Source organism: Brassica napus, chromosome A3 (genome assembly GCF_020379485.1).
Source record: "Brassica napus cultivar Da-Ae chromosome A3, Da-Ae, whole genome shotgun sequence".
Lineage (NCBI taxonomy): Eukaryota > Viridiplantae > Streptophyta > Magnoliopsida > Brassicales > Brassicaceae > Brassica > Brassica napus.
In genome coordinates, this window is record NC_063436.1 from 31,835,353 (window position 1) to 31,858,725 (window position 23,373).

Consider the following 23,373-nt stretch of genomic DNA (forward strand, 5'->3'; position numbering starts at 1 on the left):
ACCCCATAAAATTAAATTACTCAGTTTAAACCAATAAACTAAAACCATTTTGATTAATTAAACCAGTTTTTGATCAATAAAGACCTCGTTAAGATCAGACTACACCTATAAACTGAAACTGTTTTGGTTAATTGATCTGATAATGGTTTATAATTTGTGGTTTGATTGATGTAATCTGATCTTAACCGGTTTTTATTGATCTAAAACTTTTTTAATTAACTAAAACGGTTTTAGTTTATTGGTTTAAACCGAGTAATTTAATTTTATGGGATTGTGGCTTTCGAACTTTTATTTCGGGGATATATAAGAGTTATGATATACTTTCATGGATAAATAACTTTCGAACTTTTATTTCGGAGACATATGGGATGAGGTCATAGTTTGGGAGACATATAGGAGGATACAATACTTTTTGTGGGGAAATAGCCCGTTTTCCCAAATACTAATTAGCGTATATCGTATAAATAATAATGCATTGGGGATTAGCTGTGAACTGGTTGGCACATGACGTGCCAAATTACCCAAAATTTAAATTTTATTTTATCTTTTGGGAGACATACAACAGAAGCAAATACTTGAATCGATAAGGGACCACAAACATATTTAGTTTACGTATCTTTTTGTTAAACCATGATAATTCTGTAATAGACTAAACGTAGACATATATAGTGGATCCATCAATTTACGGTGATGTTTTAGAAAGTGAAAAGGACATTAATTCGTGCCTTTTCTCTCGACTTAGAGTCATTTTAATGATTTTATACATAGAACATGTATCTGTACGAGTTTACACACACATGTATGCTTACGCAATTTGAACCGAGTTTACCTGATGCGCGTAATAAATACAGTCTATAACTCATTTTATCAAACTTGGTGTTACGTATGAACCTAAAGGCTTGCAGGTATTTCAGCCACGTCAAAAGGAATTCTTGTTTTTGGTTGAAAATGTATTAGTGAGTGTCTCCACAATCATCGTAACTTGGTGTTGCATATGAACCTAAAGGCTTGCAGGTATTTCATACCATTGATAAGGAGATTCGAAACATAATCTCGGCTAGGAGGCGCAGGAAGCTTTTTGACTCACTAATGGTCATTTGGTTGAGATAGTTAGTGAGTTGTGGTTACTTTTGTGAGCAATCTTGTGATTCTACCTGTTTTTATTTCTTTTTGCCAGGGAGAATCAGAGCTTAGTTAGTTCTTTGTAACAACTTTTATTCATTTTATGATATTTACAGCTTTAGCAGAAAAAAAATAGTGAGTGTCTCCACAAACGTCGTTACTATAATATCATTGTTATACTTCACTACTCTTATAGAGGAAGTATTATGTTGTAATCAGAATGTAGAAGCAAACAAGTCGATGTATCACCATCATCATCATTCATACAGTCTGTTCTTTCGGTATGTGTAAGTTGTACCTTATATTTTATATGATGATAACTAACCTTAGTATTCTGTTGTTATATGGACGCATGTGTAAACAAGAAAAGACTATATTTTTTCGTCAAAGGTATTTTATTAGTTTATTATTAACTTCTGAAATCGAACTGTATAAGAGCATCCACAATGGTGAACTCCTTCTTAGAGTCTTTAGGAGTATTATATGTTCTTTTTTTGAATAGTTAAAGACTCAAATAAAAATAGTGTGTTCAATGGTGGTTTCCAAGTTGGAGTCTTTAGGAATAAAAAAATAATTGTTTTTTTATTCCGTGAAATTTAATTTTTATTTATTGCATGATTAAAATATAAAGATACAATAATTAAACATAAAAATACAATAATTATTAATCTTCATCAGCAAATTTGTTCCAAGTATGCTCAATTAAATCATTTTTCAAATGATCATGTATACGCCTATCCCGAACATCATTCCGAATGCCAAACATATTATTGAGATTTGTAGGCCTGTCTGTTTCCACCTGTGAAGTTCTGGTGATGTCTCCTTCTTCAAATTCAGATATATCATAACGAATGTATCCATCCCGTTCATTTTCGACTATCATATTGTGTAGTATGATACATGCTCTCATAATCTTCTCTATCTTTTTTTGTCCAACGAAAGAGCCGGGTTTCTCACAATCGCAAATCGAGATTGCAATACTCCAAAAGCCCGCTCCACATCTTTTCAGGTTGCTTCTTGAACTTTAGCAAATAACTCTTGTTTAGGAGATTGAAAGAGTGTGATATATTGGATAAATGTTGACCATTTTGAATATATATCGTCTGTGAGGTAGTACGCCAACATATACATGTGTTCGTTGACCACGTACTTTACCTTAGGAGCCCGACCTTCTAAAATGTCATCAAAAACAGGAGAATGATTGAGGACATTAATATTGTTTAAGGTACTTGGAGGACCAAAAAAATCATGCCATATCCAAAGATCTTGTGAAGGTACAACCTCTAAGACAATTGCCGGTTTTCCTGATCCACGTGCGTACTGTCCTTTCCAAGCGGTTGGGTAATTTTTCCATTCCCAATGCATACAGTCACTGCTCCCGACTAGGGGTGGGCACTTTATCCGATATCCGAAGTGGCACCCGAACCCGATCCAAAAAACCCGAACCGAAATCCGAACTAAAGTAGCAAAATATCCGAACGGGTATTGAATTAGGAGAAATTAGATATCCGAACCCAAACGGATAATATCCGAACCCGAATGGATATCCGAAAATAATCGAAGATATGTATAATTAACCTTATATTTCTAGTTTACATCTCTCATTTTATATAAATTATTTATATTAATACTACACATATTTTAAGTTCATATGATATACATATAATTACGGAGAAAATGATTTGCTACTCACTTTAAATACATGTCAAATTTTTTATTTCAAGAATCAACAAAAAGTTACATCCAAAATTTAAAAACAATAACCAAATTAATGTATTTTTAGTTTCAAAATGTTATGTCCAAATCTATTAACCATTCAATCTATTAAAAATAAAGTATTAGTTAAGTAAAAGTTATATTTTTAAATACAAGAAATTTGAGAAATGAAAACTTAATTTTGTTTTTTTCAAAATCTAAATATCCGAACCCGATCCGAAATAACCGAACCCGAACTAAAAATATCCGAACCCGATCTGAAGTACAGAAATACCCAAACGGGTTCTACACCTCTATACCGAAAATTCGAAATACCCGACCCGAATCCGAACGCCCACCCCTACTCCCGACCATCCCAGGAAACCCTTGTTTCTTTCCAATATCGAGTAGTCGTTGAAGATCTTCCGGTGTGGGTCGCCGTAGATACTCATCTCCGAATAACTGTATTATTCCGTCTGTGAAATTATGTAAACACGAAAGTGCAGTGGTCTCAGGAAGTTGGAGATATTCGTCAACCGTGTCAGCTGCAGAACCATAAGCAAGCAGAAGAATTGCTCCCGTACATTTTTGTAGTGGAGAATGACCAAACCTCCCGGTTGCATCTCTTCTTTGCTGAAAGAATGGAATGGACTCTGATAGGCCATTGACAATACGCAAGAATAATTCCTTATTCATGCGAAAACGACGTCTGAATAAATGTGACGAGAATGTCAAGTCTTCGCTGAAGTAGTCATTCCATATGCGGGCGTGTCCTTCTTCACGGTTTCGTTCTATATAAGCATGTTTCCTTTGCTTACTGGTTTGGGCCTCCACTATGTTGTTGAATGTATCTTCGAAGTATTCGTCAAATATTTCGTCCAATCTTTCCTCGAGTTCATCGGATGAAGATGATGACATATTTAGGTATCCTGCTTCAAATTTTTTTTTTAAAGTTACAGTTTCTATAAGCAAGTAAAGATTGGTTTCTATAAGTTGCAGTTTCGATTTGGTTTCTATAAGTTGCATACGCTTCAAGATTACAGTTTCACGGAGCAAGTAAAGTGAAGCAAGTACGATTGGTCATTCTATAAGCAAGTACGAAGCATCTAAAGTGATAGCATTACCGAATTACAACTTGGTGGACATAAGAGCATCCGCAACTTCGAGTTACAGCAAAAGAAGATTACAACTCCGACAATACAGTTGTATAAAAAGGAAACAAAAGGAAAGAAGATCTGGTGGAAACTATGCAAACGAGATAGCTACCTAAAGAACATTTCTTACATACAACCCGTGACTTGGATTCACATCAACCCGTGACTTGGTTCACATGTCATACAGCTGCACCTGAAACAAACCAGAAGACAAGAGTTACCAAATAATTAAAGTAAAATGACATGTGATACAATAAGAAAGTAGTTGTAACCTACGCAAGACAGCTAACCACGCAAGACAGCTAACCACTCATGACAGCTAAACTACTCAATACGCGATATCTAACCTACTCAATACCTCATAACATTTCAGACATAAGCTTGAGTTTAAGAGATGTTTCCATCTCAGTGAGTGGATCTTTCTTGGCCAGTAAACGATCAAGCAGTTTCTGCTTAGAGAGTTTTTGTTTCACTTCCATGATAGCCTGTAACTGTGACAACTCCTCTTCTTTACCACTCTTCTTCCTCTTAAAAGAAGCCTTAGCAGCCTTGACCCCAACAGGTCTACCCTCCGGTTCTCCCACTTCATCTTCTGTATCACCTCCAACACATGTTTGCGCTTTTCCTTCCCAACGTTCTTAGGCAGACAGGTTGAACACTATTTCTGGTCACGCCTCAGCTCCCTCCAGGCATGTTCGAGGCTGAACTTGAGGGAGTAAGCATTGAAGAAATAGTCTAGCGCAGCTTTCATCACATCATCGTCATTTTGACCACTTTTATGCTCTCTCAGAGCCGCATTGTAGCATCCAACGAACTGGCTGACCTGCTCGTTGATCCTACCCCACCTCTGCTTGCACTGAACAAGCCCTCTAGGTACTGTCCCAACCAGATGAGGGCTTGCGTTGTAGTAATCTACAATCCTCTTCCAGAAAGCACCAACTTTCTGCTCATTGCCGGTAACAGCATCTTTACTGGTGTTAAGCCAAGCACCAAAAAGGATTTTATCCTCTTTCGGCGACCATTTCCTCCTCACCTTGACAGCAGACTCGACAACAGATTCATCAGGACCTTGGCTATCGAACCAAACAGGTTCGGGTGATTCAAGGACAACTGAACTTTGACTGTTTAAAAGGTTAACATAACTAGTTGTGTTATACATGGTTAGAGATTGGTGTGTGTCGCATTCAAAGGCAATAAAATCAGAGGCTTAAGTAAGTTAGCTTTAACTACGAAGCATTCAAAGGCAATAAACTCAAAGCAGATAGGAAGGTAGAAAGCAAGCAACTATCATTTAACACCAATCAAATCAGACTAACACCGTATTCTATCATTGTAAAACATTTAAAACCATCAAATCTAAGGAGTTAGGAAGGTATAAAGCAAACCACAAGCATTTAACACAAATTATATTAAAAAAATTCCACGTTATATGATTTGATTATTATAAAAAAATGGACTAGTATATTACAAAGAACAGAGGCTACGCACCTTTATACAAACACTCTCGAGGTCATAGACTACCGTTGTAATCCGTTCAAGCTCTTCCTGAAAAAACATGAGATGAACAAGTCAAAAGTTTTAAAAGATTGCATAAGATTTAATGAAAAGCACAATAGAGAAACTAACCATGAAGATACATGACCCCCAAGCCTATTAAAACTAACCCACAAATCATTACATAAACTTCCAATGCGAAATCATGTATAACCTCTGCTTCCTTCTTAGATAACTCACCAACGGTCCTCTCTAGCTTAACCAGCTTCGACGCATTCACATCAGATTGATCCTTAAGCTCCCTTAGTTGTCTCTGAAAGTCACTCATCTCCTCCATCACAGCCACGTCCCACCATTTCCAAACATGGCAGTCGCCATCATCAGCATTGTCGCACGTGAAGTACCTTCTGCCTGGATCTTTAGAGGTGTAAGATGTTGCGACAACAGGCTCACCACCACAGTAGCAACTCGTCGGGATTCCATCATCAGCCTTAGGTTGAGGTGGGTACTGAAACGGCCCTGCCACATTGTAACTACTCTCAGCTTCATCCGCGTACATATCAGCTTCTGCTTGAAGAAGGGAAGTTATGTCGAACTTGTCTGATGAAAAAGGCTGGTTGTACGAATAATCTTGTCCCATGTTTAACCTGAAAGCAATTGTGTAAGCGAAGATTAGATAAAGCGAAGAAGATATGTAACCGAAGAATATAGTTAACCAACAGCAATCAAAGAACATTATAAAATGCTGTGAGGTGTTTTCCAAAATGACCAAAGATTAAGAACATGACCAGAGATTAAGAACAAACGAGAAGCTCCCAAAATCGTTTCAAATCTCGGTTGTAAATAATCGACAGTAAAACAAACGAGAACCTCCCCAAATCGTTTCAAATCAAAATCGTGTATAAACCCTAACTACAGACGAAAAGTTTCCCAAATCAATTGAAAACCCAAATCGTTTGAAACCCTAATTTCATACGAAAACTTCCCCAAATCAATTGAAAACCGAGAACCCAACCCTAAATTGAGAGAAATACAACATCAAACCTAATCTAAATCCAAGAACCCCCATGAGAAGGCTTCGATTTACCAACCTGTTCCGACAGATCGATTCGCCTATCGTCGAGTGCTCTCTTTTTTTTTCTTTGTCTTACGTCGAAAATGATTTTTTTTTCCAATACCAAACGCAAAAGCCGACCAAACGACGTTGCTAAGGATCAACTCCGCTAAATCCTTATTTACGGATTGATCCTTAGGTTATTTAGCTTAAATACTATTATTCTAATACAGTTTTCCTAGGTTAGCACGTTAAGGACTCGCGCGACTCGCGTGGTGATACCGTTGCGGTTGCCCTAAGACAGTAGTTCTATCAACAACAAAATTAAACGTAAGATAAAAGATTGAACACTAATTAAAGACAAACATTTTTAATTAACAGAGGATAATGGTTAAGAATTCATTTATGAATTACTAATTAGTTAACCTACTTAGTGATTTACTGGAGAACATCCAAGCACATCAAAAGTTTTGACTTTTGACTTTATTAAAGCCGAAGAAGGAACATGAAATGATGCAAAGGGTAAGAACGTCATGAAACTGTAAAACTAATGCAGAAAACAAAGCACACATGTGAAAATCGTGAGTTGCGAGAGGGAGATGTATACACCTAAAAAGCTTACTATTTTTTAAACAATTATTGAGCTGCGTTTGTCAAAGATCGTAGGTAAAGTCACATTTATATTTGTCCAAAATCTTGTTATTCGGCGTTTCACTACTTAACTTATTACATGCGACAACTGCATTATTGAAACTAAATGATTTGACTTATTATACACCTACATTGTACCTCTTTATAAATATAAAACTCAATACCATCTCCGGCTTGAATTTTCAAACAAGTTTATCTTTATGTCCCTTTTAAAACATATGATAAAAATAACATTAACTTTTTTGTAATTTGGGATATTGATGTAGAAAAAAAGAGTTTGGGATAAGCCTTTTTTCAAAACAAAAAAAAAGAGTTTGGGATATTGCAAGAACATATTTGATCACTCGAGATTTAAAAAGTTTGAGCTAGCTTTGGTCTCGTTTCTAAAAAAACTTAACTATATATATAGCCAAAGATCATGTTCAATCAATCATAAATATCTGAAAACTAACTGTGGATACCGCATACCAAGTCGATTTTCTTACATGGAAGTATCCATCCATACTTGCATGAACTGAAAGTATTTGCATGTATTATTTAGTGATTACAGGTTATTATTAACCAGCATTGGACAAACAGAGAATGTTAATGGGCCTAGCATGGGTCATAGTTTCTATTGTAATCATGATTCTCGATGAACATATCTGGCCCAGTAAAATTAGACGGTGTGTTTTTATATAGGGACCCGTTTTTATGTGTATCCGGTCACACTTTGGTGGGCAAGAGCTGTCATGTTTATACTTTGTGTGCAAGTGAAAACGAACCAAATTCAATCTCTAAAACCTCCCCACCAACCGGTTTAGGTATGAACTTCACACAAACAAACCGAGATCAATCTCTAAACCAAAATCCTCCAAACCTCGTCACTGACTCGTGTGCACCGGATCAAACTATAATAACAATACGTCGTTATCATAGGCCTCTCGGCCCTCTCCTAACGGCCCATTTAGTAAGCCGTAATCAATCAATTTAGTTATAATTTTTTTAAAATAAAATGTTAAATTTATACTATTTTCGAGATTTTTTAATGTCGGTTACAATTTTTTAAAATGGTTAGTTGGCTTTCTGCAGCGAATCTCCCTTCTTGCCATGACGTATCACGAGGATCGTGAACAGACTAATCTTTAGCCAAAGGTTTGACAAGTTCGTGATGGAAAATGTGGGCATGTGTTCCACGTGCTTTGTGCCAACAGAGCAATAAATAATTCAAAACAGACACTCTGATCTGACCTTGGGGAAAACACACAATAGTGGCCGGTGGTGAGGAGTATCTGGTATCGTTAACTTAGAGATTGATTGTTTGTGGTTTTTGTTTTTGTAGAAACTATTTTTTATCTAATCAAGTTTTTGGTTTATGTTTTTGTTTTTATAAAAACTCTTTAAGTTGCTAATAAAAATTTTCAATAAATACATTTTCAAAAATTCAGGGAAACTAGTTTTTGAAAATTTTAACCAATTTATGAAGAAAAACCAAAAACCAACTTTTATGAGTTTTTATGAAGAAAAACAAATTTTGATTTTTTTTGTAGAAACTACTACATTTTAATTCATTAATAATTAATAACTAATATTTTCATAACAATAAAATTATCATAAAATATTTTGTACATTATATATCATTTAAACAATAATGTGAAATATTTAAATTTGTGTTTCATATCTGTAAATAAATTTATATATTTTATAAATAATATATTTAATTTAAAACTTAGTTATTAGTTTCTATAAATAAAACAATTGAATTATTTTAATAATTATTAGTCACATTAAAAATAAAAACATAATATGTTTTATTAATAAAATATATTGTATAATCCTGAAATATAAAAATTGCCATTCAAATTAAAGAAAATATAAATAATTTATATAAGAAAATTTATAATTATTTTCAAAATTCTATGTATTTAATTTTTGTATAATTTTATAATATTTACATAAGAAAAACTATTGCTTTTGAAGTTTTAAAATTAAAATAATTTATATAAGAAAAATTTCTAAGTAGTTTTGAAATTTAATATTTTTATTTTTTCATAATTTATATATATTTTATATTAAATATGATAAACAGTCAGATGATAATTACCTAATGACAATATATTTATGTTTTTTTAGAAATGTTATTGTTTAGATATATATTGTTTTTAGGAGAATATCATATATGAGTAATTTTAGGATGTTTAGTTAAATTTCTAATGAATGGTCTAACGTAGAATTGTGTTTGGTAGATAAAAAAATAGGACTCCTTTTTTAATTTGTTAAAATAAGATTCTATTTTAACAAAATAGATGTTTAGAACTCATATATAAACGAAATGTATTATAAATTTTTGACCTCACCTAGACTAGAAGTCACACATTTATTGAGCATTAGCATCAACGTTTTGATGACCAAACAGTCACAACATACTTGTTGACTTTTTGCTTTATACTATATTGAACGTTTGCTTCCACACTCTGGTCGACCATATAGTAGTCAAAGTAAAAGTTCGTCCTACGCATATAAATGTGTTAAACGACTATTAAATATAATAATAATAACAGCAGTATTTGCAAATGTAAATTACAAGTAAACTTTTACTTATCGTCACGCGTTTCTAATTTTCATTATAGTTTTAGTGTAACCCACATATTTAGTTTAATTTTGTATTATCCTGCAAAATTCATAAGTTTGGATTATATATATATATGGATCATGTTCAGAACTACGCTAGGCGCTAGTCAGGAGACAATTTCGAACCTAGCGAGTTATCAAAAAATCGGGAAACATTTGGAGAATACGTAGAGCCTAGTTTTAAACACAATTTAATATATTTATAATATGTTTAGCTAATTTTAAACAAGCTTTTAGATATAATTATATAATTTTTTATATATAATTTTAAGCAACTTTCTTTTGAATCGTCGAACATTTAGATTAAAGTGTGTTTGGTACGAAAATTTCTCTAAATGCAGTATGTATGTGTTTGTTTTGTGTTTGATAACTAATTTTAATTATTTAGTAATGAATAATTACACAAAATCTATCAATAATGAGTAAAAATAATCAATTGTGTTTCAACTTTACACGAACGAAAAAAAATTAGACGGTCAATGCGAAAATTAAGCGCTCAATACGGGAATTAGACGGTCTTAGACGGATCAACGCGGGTCAACACCTTATTTCACCGATTTAATCATATTAATCGCAGTCAATTTCCAAACAGTGCATATGCGGATAGGCGACCGCGTTTTCGGAAACGGATCAAGTAATAGAGAATAAAAATGAAAATGTGGATTGGGCATTAACGTTTTCACGTGTGTCGTATCAATAAACCCAACCAGCATATCAAAGGAGAAGATATTTTTTAGTTCACAGTTCCAAGATTTTAGTGCTGAATATTACATCTATACCCTTCCGTACCACGCCGAACGGCCAAGGTATACGCCTTTCGTATGGTCAAATTCGTCCGACTGAACTTTACGTCTATATTTTAATCATCTCTTCGGTTGACTTGTCGGAGCGGTGGGAAGCAAGTCGCACATGTGTCTGCTTAAGCCGCGTCGCCACCGTCACGTGCTATATCGGTTTCTCATACGTGCGTTTTGCGGTTGAAAGTTGATGATTAGTTTGTTCTAATGTGTTTTAGAATATAATATGCTACAGAAGCAAACAATGATTCAACGGGGGAATACGACTGTCTTCCATCGTCGACTAAAAAGGTATTTCCTTTTTTTTTAATCTTTGTTTTTGTCAATAAAATTATTTTTCTCTTATAAAATTGATTTTATATAGCTTAAATGTTTAATGGCACAAACAACTCAGATCATTACAATAACTTCCTCCATCTCATGGTTCTAACGTTTAATTTTATTGTAAATTTGTAATTTGTAAAGTTTAAAACCTTTTGTAATTTTTCTTGTCCAATGATAGAACCTTTTTAAAAATCTTGAGAGAGAAAGAGATAACAAAAAGAGAAAAAAAAACAAGGGACAGAGAGAAAGACACAAACACAAAGGAACTAATAAAAAAATGACACTTTAGAGATTTTTACAAATTCTAAAGCTCTATTTTAAGAACCTAGTTTTTAGCTTTTGTTTCCTTTTGATTTATTTTTTGGGTTTTCTTTAAAGAAACTCTCTTTAAGAATTTCTATTGGAGATGCTCTTGGTATATTTGAAAAAATTCTCTAGAATAACCATAAAAAAGTTTCCGCCACAAATATAATCCCTAAAGATTAAAATGACCAAAATGTTTATTAAGAGGTGTGTTTTTGGTTTAGGATTTAGAATTTAGGTTTTAGAGTTTATGATTTAGGTTTTAGGGTTTAGAGTTAAGTGGTAGAGTTTTGGAGGTATGATTTCAAATTTAAAAAACTAAAAAAATATTAAAATTTTTAAAATAAAAAATTATATTTTAATTATTTTGTTCTTTTTAAATCTATTTTTGTGACAAAAACTTTAAAATATCTATCTGAGAAAATTGTCGTTGTATTTGTTGGATTTTAAAATATTAGTTGGTGTTTTGCGACTTATTATTATCTCTTTACATTGTGTATGTGTGTTATTTAACATAGTATATACACTATAAAATGCATTATACATTGTGTGTGTGTTGTAGCCTTTAGTTCTTGAAGTTTTATACGTATATATATATATATATATATATATATATATATATATATATATATGTAAAATATCCTCTCGTTCAGTGACAACATTTGTAAAATAAATCGGTGGAAATTATTCGATTTTTCTCCCTTGAATCTTTAAATTACAGGAATCTTAAAGCACCTTCAATGGTCCCCCATTGAAGCTCTTAAAATTGTATTATGTATATATATATAAGCTCTTGGAGGTGGTCTTAGTGTAATAAACAATCATAAGCGGCCACCTGATTATATTCCATTTTCTTAAGGAACTCGTGAATCGGTGTTGCCGTGTTGGTTAGGTCATAATTACGAGATATTCCAGACAATATCGTCTTAACAAATCCTTAATTTTGGATTACTAAATTTTCTGATGGAATGGACATAATAATGCATGGATGAACACATTCGTGAATGGTCTCAAAACATATTTAAATAAGATTTTAAGCTATTAACCAAGTTGCTTTGGTCTAGTGGTATAGGAGCTCCAGCTGGAGTGTCCGCCCCTGGGTTCGAGCCTTGGCCACTGCGGAATTTACATATGGGCTGCAGCATCCGAGACCGAAGACCGTTACACGGTTAGCCACATGATGACGCCTTGGCAGCGTCCATGCTCACTTCGGTCTCTAGTCTGGACCACCTCGATGGGGCCAGGATACTCGGTTAGTAAAAAAAAAAAAAAAAGATTTTAAGCTATTCTGGGAAGCTCCATTATAAGGCAATAAATAGAATATATGACTCACATGCATTATTTCCGGAAAAAGTGAAGAGTGAAGACTATGAATTTAACCAGTACATCAGCTGAATAGCATTATAATGTACTACTCTGAATCATGAAAATATCGGAATAAAATGAACAAATAAATTATAATTTTAATTAATTAAAATAAAATTGTAAGATATTCTAGCTAGTATCCTTTTCCTGGATTTAAAAAACTTTTGTCAGATAAACAAAATTAAAGAAATTGCATTAACGTCAGCCATGGCTATAATGCAAGAATGCTCAAACAACAAAATAAGAATAGCAAAAAAAAAAAAAAAGAACAGCCAAGATAACTTGACTTATTTTTCAAGGAATTGATTGGTAGAATTTGACAGTAGCAAAACTGATCGTACTAAAGATTAGAAAATTCTCTTACCGTATCTCTATTAATTACACCTTTCTGTCCATCTGGTCTCACTTGGTTCACTGAACTAATCTCTATCCTAAACCTAATTTGTCTTTCTTGGTTCATTCAATTACTCTTTTTCTTAATAGGCTAATAGACAATTTGCGTTCGCTAAATAAACAATTGAATTCTGACCGAATCCTATCTCCGTTTTCCTTTTCTGAAGCATACTTTGGAATATAATTTAATCACAAGTTTAATTATTATAATCACGTGACAAAAGTATGAAGCTCGCAAGAAACTTCCCTTATTAGCACTGGAGCATGTGCCTCGTGCTCTGCAGTACACGGCTGTATTAGCGTGTTATCGGCGCCGTACACTTTTACAGATCCCAGTTTTAACCAGTTTAAATATTTTGATTCCATTCATGTAATCACTACGGTTCAAACGTAATTGGTGCGTTACTGCGATCTTTAATTATGGTTGAAATAATGCTACTGCAATGTGGAAGTAAAATGATACGTACATATTTTTCACCAATCAGTAGGTCGTAAATATAAATGCTTTAGCCGTTAATTTATGCGTACAACAGCCCAAGCGAGTTTATATACCAGCTGATTAATAAAACCATTAGCCTCGACCCTCGAATTCGTTCTTTTAACTATGCATGCATGCATGAGAAATGAACTATACATGCTTGATTTAATATTTTTCGGAACTTCTAACTTGGTGGTTGATCTTTGTTTGAATGCACTCCACATTGACCATAACATAAATTTGAAAGTAATAGAAAATGATTTCTGAACCGTTGGTTTGTTTTTCTCTTTTATAAGTTATAACTAAAGGAGTTTGAGGTTGAAACTCTCATATACAATTGATCGTCTCTCTCCTAGCGCCTCTCTCTCTCTCTCGCACACCACATCTCAGATCTGCTTTATCACCGGCTTCCGACCGCGAGTGTGAGCGCGTGCCGGAGCCGGTGGTTCATCTCCTCCCTTAATCTTGTTTGTCTTTGCTTCTCCGGTGCTCTCCCCTCCCTTATTGTCTTTGTTGTTGGCTCTGGCTTGGCGGTCTTTGCCGTTAAGGTTCCATATCCAAGGTTCTCGCGGCGGTGGAAGCTCGACTAGATCTGGTGTCACGACGCAGTGGGGCGTGGGGTTTGGCCGGTGGAGTCGGCTTTTCATGGCTGAGAGAGAGGATCATGTTTCCCCTTTAGATATCTCTCGCGATCTCTGTGTCCGTGGTGGTGTGGAAGGTGCGCTTCTCGGGCTTGTAGTGCGGTGGTGCTGCTCGTGTCTGATGTTGGCATGCGGCTTCAGCGATTGGTGATGTGAGCCTCAACGGTGTCGTCAGGGCTCATCTCCTCTCCGTCGAAGTCAAAGACTGCTCTGGTGTTTTATCTGGAGATGAGTTGCGGGTGTTGGTGTGCAGGTGGAGATGGCACTGGTCCCGGTCCAACTCATGTGGGCGTGCTAAGTGGGCTATTTTCCTGGTCGTCTATGGCCGGATAAAACCTACTTTGTATGCTTCAAGCCTTTCTGGAATCATTGCTTGGTCATCACTTTGAGTTCTTCGTTGGATAGCGGCAACTTTCCTTTGAAGTTCGGGTTCTCGTGTGTTTTTTTTGGTTTCACCGTTGACTCCGGTGACCTTCTGCGAGTCACATTCACTGTCTCTTCGGTTCTCGAAGGTGGCAAGAGACGTCCCGGCCTTGGTCTCGGTTGTGGCGGAGTCGCTCTTGTGCCTTGCTAGCATCCCAGTGCCAGTGAAAGACTTCTTGTTTTTTCATCGGTAGTGTAGCTTGGCTGTTTGTGCAGGTCGTTAGAGCCCTCTCGGTTGGTGTGTGGCACAGAGGTCAGGTCTGTTTGGTGTACAGGTATGGTGGCGACAGTAGCGAGCTTTCTGCTCGGTTGGGAGGCAGTTTCAAACGCTGTGTGGTGTTGTGTACAAGCCGAGTCTTGGTGGCGTGAGCAAGGCTTCATGGTAAGTATCTGGAACTCTCCCCTATTGATCGTCTAGAGCTTCATGGATAGTGACGGTTACAAGCTCGGTGGAGTTCATTGGGAACTAGCTACTCCGGAGGCGACTTGAGAATTCCCGGCATCCGAGGCAACAAGGAGAACCTCACCTTCTCGGGATTTTCGTCAATGGGTGAGAACAGTAACCAATTCCAAGGAATTTCGAAGAGGGACTAGCGGAATGTGCCGGGTTTAGTGGGCGGGCGAAGCTAGTTTTGTAATAGTTTGACTTTGGAAATTTTGTTGAAAACCTGTTTGTAACCGGATCTAAATTCCCGATTTTCGGGTTGAATTAATATATATATATTTAAAAAAAAAAAAAACTAAAGGAGTTTGAGTTTTGGGTTCTCATCTTTTCCTTAGTTTGGAGCCAACGTTAGTTGATACTAATGACACGTTGTAAAGTATTTTTCTAAGGGATTTTGAATTAAAAATACAGCAGAACATATGCGCTGAATTACTTGATTGGGAAATAATCTCAGATTTTTTAATGAGGCAAAAAGTATTCTGGTATACTCTTACGAATTCTGGCGTACTCTTGTCTATTCTGATACTCTCTAGGAGTGTGGTTAATGTCGAAAGTACCCCTAACCGATTTGAACTTAAATTAATGAAATAAATTCAATTAACTAATCGAATTGTTCTTCTCTCTCTCCTCTCTCGAGGCTCCACTGCCCTCCCCCTCGAACCCGCCCTCGATCATCTCTCGTCCTCGTCTTGGTGTTCTTCCGAGTTCCTTGCTATCATCGAATTGGTAACTCGGTTTCGTCGCTTGGATGTTGAATCATTGAGCTACTGATTCCATTTTGCAGGGTATGTCTCAAATCATTTTAGAACCGTCATCCACCAGTCATAGACGATTAACTCAATTCACAGAGATTCCGATTTGGATATAAGATTTCATATTTGTGTATGAACTAGTCGAGGATCGGAAAGTTTGGATGGTCTGTTTATTAGGAAATTCGATAATCAACAACTGTATAATTGTATGTCGGGAATCAAAGCTGATTACAATTTGGAATTGAAGACTCGATTCGTAGTAATGGAAAATTTCTTATTCATTTGTGTATAAGGATCAGAAAGTGTGGATGGCCTGTCTATTACTCAATTGGATAATCAACAACTGTATGATTGAATATCAGGAACGAAAGGACGATTGAATCAAAGAAAGCTGATTACTATTTGGTTTTCAGAGAAACATCTAGAACTCTAAAACTTGGGGAAACTTGGTTAGATTATACGAGCTGATTACTGAAAAAACTCTGTAACATGGTATAACGAAGTATAACTTTAATGGTATAACTGTATAACTATGTATAACTTTAATGGTTTAATTTTTTTATATTGCAGACAATGTGTCTATTTTCGACGAACATACACTTTGATTATGATGGACATTATTCGAAAGCTGGAGATGATTATGAATGGATTCCAACCGATGTTCGTTTGTATGCTATATCCTTTAAGACATCATCATTGGAGGATATCGCTTATTCATTATTGAAGGAGAAGATATGCAGGAAGATGAGAATAGATCCGTTAACGAAGAAGCTCAATTTGGGTTACATTCCATTGGTAGTGGAACCTAAGAGGCAATCATATATTTTGGATGATGAAGATGTGCTTGTTTATCTAACATCAGTGGATAGAGAGCAAAGAAGAAGTATTTTGCATGTGGAAGACATCCAAGAATTGCAAATAGTTCAAATAACCGAGCAATTATCAAGAGTTGGAGAAAGCTCTAGTAGTAGGAATTATAGCGAGCGTGAGATTGGATATGGAGAAGAAGAGAATGTGGGCACTAGTTTGGAACACGGTGAACACCCCCAGAATTAACAAAAGAGGAGTAGGTTGCAAACTTTTTGCTTTCAGTTTTGATGTGAAGTAGGTTGTAAGCCTTTCGCTGTCAGTTTTGATGTTTTTATCGTATGGGAACGCTGTGAGGTGAAATTGTATTTGTGTGTTGTACAACCATGTGAAACTTTTTTCCTTTACTGGTATAACCCCTGTTCGAAACTACGCTAGGCGCTAGTCGGGCGGCGATCCCGGGGCTAGCGAGTTACCGAAAAATCGGAGATTAAGCGAGGTATACGCGGGGCCTAGTTTTTATATAATTTTATTTAATTTAATATTAAAATTAGATATATGGTGTAAATATAACATAATATCTGTATATTGAATTTATACTACTATCTATCTCTAACAAAATCCATTATTAAAAATATATATACATATGATACATGTGTGAATATTAAACAGACTTCATCAAAAATATTATAATAGTATGTAATTCCACTGCAACCTTTCATCTAACATAGTATTAAAATGTTTATTTCATGGAGGGAAAGTGAACTAGTAGTACGTTTGACATATTTTAAATTTGTTTTGTCTTAAAACTCCCCACAATAAATAAGAAATTAAAAATGCAAAAATCTAAGAATTGACAATATCCCACATCGGAGAGAACAAACAAAAGTTACTCGGCAAGTACTCTATAAATATACATATTTCTCTGCTGCTCTAATGTGTATGTGGGCTTTAGATAACCCAAAGCTCGCCAACAGTTTAAAATTTATGCGGGAATTAAATCGGTTAAAAATCGGGTTTTGTCCGGTTTATCAAACTAGGCGGCCGATTTTATGTGGGTCCGATTTTATGGACCGAATTGGTCTAAAGCGCCACGGTTCCCTACCGTCGAGCGCCTAGGCGGCCGCCTATTCGGCTAGGCGGCCGCGTTTTCGAACAGGGGGTATAACTATGATAGGTAAACTGAGTAATATGATTGTAGATTCTAAACTTGTTAATAAGTTATGGAAATAATAAGATAAGATGGTGATTTATTATTAAAATTATGATTTCATCAGAACTATAAAAATTTAATTTTATTGCTTGTTAGCAATCATTTAGGAAATACAATGAGTTCTCATAGCTTTTTCGTTAATACTCACCTTGTTACATTTTAAAATTTGCTACTGGTAGGAAATCAAGTTTATGTGTACATAATCGTATGAGAAATGAACCAAGGAAACATAATATAATTGGTATAATTATAAAATCAGTCATTGAAGTAGAGTATAACTAATATATATAGAAATAATTAAAAGTACAATTTTGATATTTTCTGTAAAACTAAAAACTTGGTGAAACTTCGACCACGAAAATCTTTGGATAAAATTTTCCGTCCAGCTTTTCGAATTTTGAATTTTCCTCTCTCCAATTTGATAAAACCCCAAAATTGTTTAATCGAAGTATTAAAGACCTTTTTTTTTGGTTTTCCTCATTCGCTATCTTCTCCTTTCTCTCTCTTCCCTAATTTATCTCTCTCCCATTCGAACTCCCCCCAACCCCGAGAGAGAAATGGTGGAGATGTCCGCTTCATCTTCCACGACCAGTACGAACTCCGGGAATACCTAGTAAGTGTTGGTGCGGGGTGGGCATCACCGAGCTCATCTCCAAAACCAATCAAAACTCATATCACCGGTATTATCAGTGTATCTATGCGGCGTCACTAAGGGTACATCCGTTTAGCTTTTGTTATTGAAGGCTTACTCGCTCTTGTTTTAATGGTACGTTTAATCCGTTGTAGCTTGAAAACGACAATCACGTCTTCAAATGGGTTGACGAAGCTTTCACCAATGAGATATAACAGTTGGACAACCAAGTTCAAATGCTAGAAGAAGAAGTTCAATTTCTTAAAGCAACAATAAAGAGTGAAAGTGAACTCAGTGAAGGTCCCAAAATAATGGAGCCCAAGATAAAGATATCAAGGGGTTGTGTTATTCTTGCTGTCGTTTTAGTTGTAGGAATTATGATGTACAAGAAGTAATTCCTAAGAGACTTCCAGCTACTTTTTGTTTTTTCTAAGTTTTTTGTAAGTTTCTCCTAAGTTATGCGAAGTTGGATAACTATGTCGTTTGATCTATCGAAAAAGTTTCTATAATTTTTACGATGTTAGACAATTGATAAAGTGAAAGTAACACAAAGTCTGACTTCTTTATACGAAAACGAATTTTAACTTTGTCTAAGTTTTAAAAAGTTAGACAATTGATTAAGTGAAAACACAAATTTTTACCAGTTTATACGAGCACAAATTTATAGTTCATCTATTTTTTCGAAGTTGGAAAATTGAAAAAGGTAAAACCACGATGTTTCACCAACATTTGACATAGTTTCACCAAGTTTAAGACAAGGACGAAGATGGAAAACATTGAGAACAACAAGATTTACAAAAGACCTACAACATAAAAGTCACTGCTTAGTAGCGACTGCCTGAACTCCTCAACCTCCGGCAAACGCGGATTGAACCTGAAGTCAGATAATCCACCCTCGGTCTCAAGCCATAGATCAGGAGGACCAAAATAACATGTGTAAATGAATTTAGTAAACGTTTTACTCAACTATCACTTACTCAAAAATTTTGCAGAGATCACATACTCATAAACTACACTTACATAAAAATTTCCAGACCCTCCACTTCTTAAGGACCACAATCACCTATCCACGATCCTTCAGGTTTTCATGACCATCCCGGAAGGCATAAGCATGAGTGCCATTGCCACACATTTTATCTGACTGTCACTATTCAGATAAATTACAGTATAGATAAATTTTGCAATATAGATAAATTTTGCTTTGATCATATGTTAATTTGTACTTACATGTTGTTCCTTATGTAAAACACATTCTTGGACTTGCAAGGTCATCGAAATGGGCTTTCGTGTTAAAGACCACTCCCATTGTATCTACCAGACAAGTGTTACGTTTTTCTTAGTTTCATAAATTTAGACAATCAAAATCACTTAGTTTCACTTATTTATACATAGTTATATTTTTAATACATTAAAGCTATACAAAGTTCCAAATCCAAGACATGTGAATATATTTTTATTTATAGTAGCATTCATACCTATGTGATAGTTTCGGTCCCTGTGGTCCATGTAAGGGATTGCATGGATGTTCTTGAAGTCCATGAAAAGCTGATTGTTCAGAGGATCGATGATGTGGACTTGTGTATTGCGCGTAGCAGATAGATTGAACCGATAGTTAGTTGTCTTGAAACCTGGATAAGAACGGTTAACTTCTACTCGAAAGATTTGCTCCCATTTTCCCTCTTGCTTCTCTAGGCCTCGAAACCTATCAGAATTCCCATAAATGGTCATCTCCATCTTGGTTCCCTACATAAATAAAGTACAAGGATCAAGTTTTTATTTTTCGCGGTTACATGCTATTAAAAACTCGAGAGATGATGATTTAACACGTACCTCTTCATCTGCTAGGACATATTTATAGAAAGGCCCACTGCTGGTAACATAGGAATAGAAAGTGTAGATCTTGTATATTTTGACTCTGAAACGCCAAAACTTGATCTTGGGGTTATAAGAAACTTCAGAAAGTTTATTGTAGTGTGTCATCTTGTTTGTTGAGAGAGGAGATGATGAATCCTTTCCTTGCTTTTCTTTTTGGTGAATTTTGCAGAGAAATGTTATATTCGGACTGAAGAAGACGATTTAACTTACTGTAGTGGAGTTTAAATGCAATGATAATGATGATTGTAGAATCCCTGATTGTAGACGGTGTAGTGTTGTTGTGGTGTTTAAATGCAAGTGTAATTATTATTATAAGAGAGTTTTTCATTTGAGACACGCAATTATTTCGCGGAGTCCATCATTATCATTAATTACATGTTTTTCTCAAACTAAATGCTAACATTTACATTTATTATCTCCTATACTGCTAGTTTCTATCATTAAATATATGCACTAAGTATAATAAGTTTTCGATACTGATCATTTATATCAAAATATAACAAGATACTATCTAAATTTCGTTAGGTTTTACATAGTTTCAAATATTTATACAATCTAAATTGTTATATTTTTCTTAGTTTCTTAAATTTAGACAATCTAAATAACTTGGTTTCACTTACTTATACATAGTTATAAATCTTAATAAATTAAAGTTAATACAAATTTTCAAATTCCAGACATGCGACTGTTGCAGTCAGAAGGCGTGTGAGAGAAGTCTTGCTTTCTCGGAGAGTTAATCGAATCACCCTTAAATGGACACGCTGATGCTTGAATCATTAATTACAGGTTTTTCCCAAACTAAATACTAACATTTACATTTATTATCTCATATACTGCTTGTTTCTGTCATTAAATATATCCACTAAGTATAATAAGTTTTGGATACTGATCATTTCTATCAAAATGTAACAAGACACTATCTAATTTTCGTTAAGCTTTACATAGTTTCAAATATTTATACAATCTAAATTGTTACGTTTTTCTTAGTTTCATAAATTTAGACAATCTAAATAACTCAGTTTCACTTATTTATATATAGTTATAAATCTTAATAAATTAAAGCTATACAAAGTTCCAGTTCCAATTCCAAGAAATGCGACTGTAGGAGAGAGAAGTTGTGTCTTCTGAACTCGTGTCTCGTCGCGCCGTCTCCCCTTAAATGGAAGAGTTACAACTTGTAGAATAGTTGGGGTAATAAATAGAGAATTAAATAACATGAAATAAAGTTACAAAATATTAGCATTTTCATTTATTAAAGTTACAAGGATAAGGATACGTTCTCAGGACAAGGCTGGTATAGTACTTTACCAGGGTTTGATGGGCTGCTAGGGGCAAGGAATGTAAGGGCATGTCTTTCACCCCTTCATTCGGAGATAGAGGCGTTGATTTGGGCAATGGAATGTATGAAGAATTTAAGACAGTTTCAGGTAACGTTTGCAACGGATTGTTCTCAATTGGTGAAGATGGTTTCGGAACCAGAAGAATGGCCAGCATTCGAAAGCTATTTGGAGGACATAAAGCTTCTCAAAGGAAGTTTCCTCAACTCTGATATAGTTCATGTACCTCGGACAGCGAATCTTCGGGCAGATAGTCTAGCACGCAGTGCTAGGAAACAATCGTCCTTTGTCGTTCACATGGATGCGGAGTTACCGATTTGGTTTACAGAGTCATCATGAGTCTGTAAATTCTTTGCTGTCAAAAAAAAAAAAAAAAAAAAAAAATAACATGAAATAAAGTTACAAAATATCTCATTTTCTTAACGTTTTACATAGTTTCATATATTGAGAGAATCTAAATTTTTAAAATTGTTCTTAGTTTCATGAATTTAGATAATCTAAATCAGTTACTTTCACTTACTTATACACAGTTACTTTCACTTACTAATATATATTTATCGATTAGAGTTTTTCAAAGTTTCAAATCCAACCCATGCGCACTGAGAAGTCCTGTCTTATGAACTCGTATCTTCTCGAGGCGTCTATCAAACCACCCTTCAGTGGGGTAATAAATACTCAGTTTATACTATTTTCTACACGTCAGTTGAACTTCCATACTACGTGTATTTCGGTTAGAGGATCATCTCAATTATAGAAGGGTTTTTCACCTTCTCCAAATAAGTAAAACGAAAATCTCTCCATTTACTTGATTAAACAAATATCTCTCCATGTCGAACAGTAACTTGGCTTCTCCCCCTCCTTCCATGCTTCATAAAATTCTCTCAAAGATAGCAACAAGCCATCTTCGGGACTTCGGTAGTGCAAGAATTGCTTTCTCTGAGTTCAATCAAATTGGCAGAGAAGAATACTTCTATTGATTTGCAGATCTCTTTAACTTGAATGACTGGATTGATGAGGCTAATTCTTTAAGGAAATTCAGGCTTAGGTGCTACCAAGCCGGTAATCTAGAGGCCATCTACATGCGATGTATGTATGAGTTCTTCGTCCTCCATTTACTTGATGAAGGAAGGGAAAAAATCCGTCTTGCTGGTGAGAGATGATTGTTGTGGGCCAAGTATGTAGATGTAATGCTGAACTTAGCGTTTAGTGTTGATGCTAGAGGATTTGTTCACAACTATCCTAGCTTTAGTCTTGAATTTGTTGATCGGATGAATTACATGTACGACTTCGGTATCCTCAGGCCATTGAGGTTACGAAAAACCTGAGGTGTTTATGTCTCTACTGGAAAGAATAAATCCCAACGTCTCACATGATTGTTGGTGCTCTGCAGTAATAGAACCGGTGTTTGTAGTCTCCTTAGATGGAACTAGAACACAGTGGACATGAAATCGTTGTTTCTGGCAATGTGCAGCTTGGGACTTCTGCAATGATATTCACTTGACCGCTAGCCACTGGCCAATTGAAGATTAGTTGTGTGTTTATGAGTTATGGCATGTACTTTTTATCTACTTTTACTAGGTTTATGTAAAATACATTTCATATAATATAATGTCTCTAGTTTTTCTCTATAAAGTAATCTTTATTTATTATTAACAACACTGTCTCCATAAAAGAACATAATGCAAATGTAAAAGATGCAATCAAAACTAGTTGAACTTTGCAAATCAAAAAGTGCGACTTAGTTGAATTTAGAATAACTTTGTAATTGATACAGTTTATATTATTCGGAATCTTATACGCTGTACAGTT

At 35.0% G+C, this 23,373-nt stretch overlaps 2 protein-coding genes across 2 annotated transcripts; both read right to left on the minus strand.

Annotated features, from left to right (window-relative positions):
- Positions 1 to 4,330: 4,330 nt before the first annotated feature.
- LOC125607241 (glutathione S-transferase T3-like) lies at positions 4,331 to 5,130 on the minus strand. Its single transcript, XM_048777127.1, has 2 exons — positions 4,644 to 5,130; positions 4,331 to 4,596 (listed from the first exon to the last, which is right to left on the minus strand). The coding sequence occupies exons 1-2, from the start codon at positions 5,128 to 5,130 to the stop codon at positions 4,331 to 4,333; spliced, it is 753 nt and encodes a 250-aa protein (XP_048633084.1).
- Positions 5,131 to 5,277: 147 nt separating this feature from the next.
- LOC125607242 (uncharacterized protein At4g04775-like) lies at positions 5,278 to 6,105 on the minus strand. Its single transcript, XM_048777128.1, has 3 exons — positions 5,650 to 6,105; positions 5,460 to 5,516; positions 5,278 to 5,295 (listed from the first exon to the last, which is right to left on the minus strand). The coding sequence occupies exons 1-3, from the start codon at positions 6,103 to 6,105 to the stop codon at positions 5,278 to 5,280; spliced, it is 531 nt and encodes a 176-aa protein (XP_048633085.1).
- Positions 6,106 to 23,373: the final 17,268 nt, after the last annotated feature.

What these genes read in the sequence shown, in the direction of transcription:
- LOC125607242 (XM_048777128.1), bottom strand. Translation starts at nt 6,105, where the DNA reads ATGGGACAAGATTATTCGTACAACCAGCCTTTTTCATCAGACAAGTTC. An exon ending in ATTTCGCATTGGAAGTTTAT is followed by an intron (nt 5,517 to 5,649) that starts GTAATGATTTGT and finishes ATGTTTTTTCAG; the next exon opens with GAAGAGCTTGAACGGATTAC.
- LOC125607241 (XM_048777127.1), bottom strand. Translation starts at nt 5,130, where the DNA reads ATGTATAACACAACTAGTTATGTTAACCTTTTAAACAGTCAAAGTTCA. An exon ending in TGCCTGGAGGGAGCTGAGGC is followed by an intron (nt 4,597 to 4,643) that starts GTGACCAGAAAT and finishes AACGTTGGGAAG; the next exon opens with GAAAAGCGCAAACATGTGTT.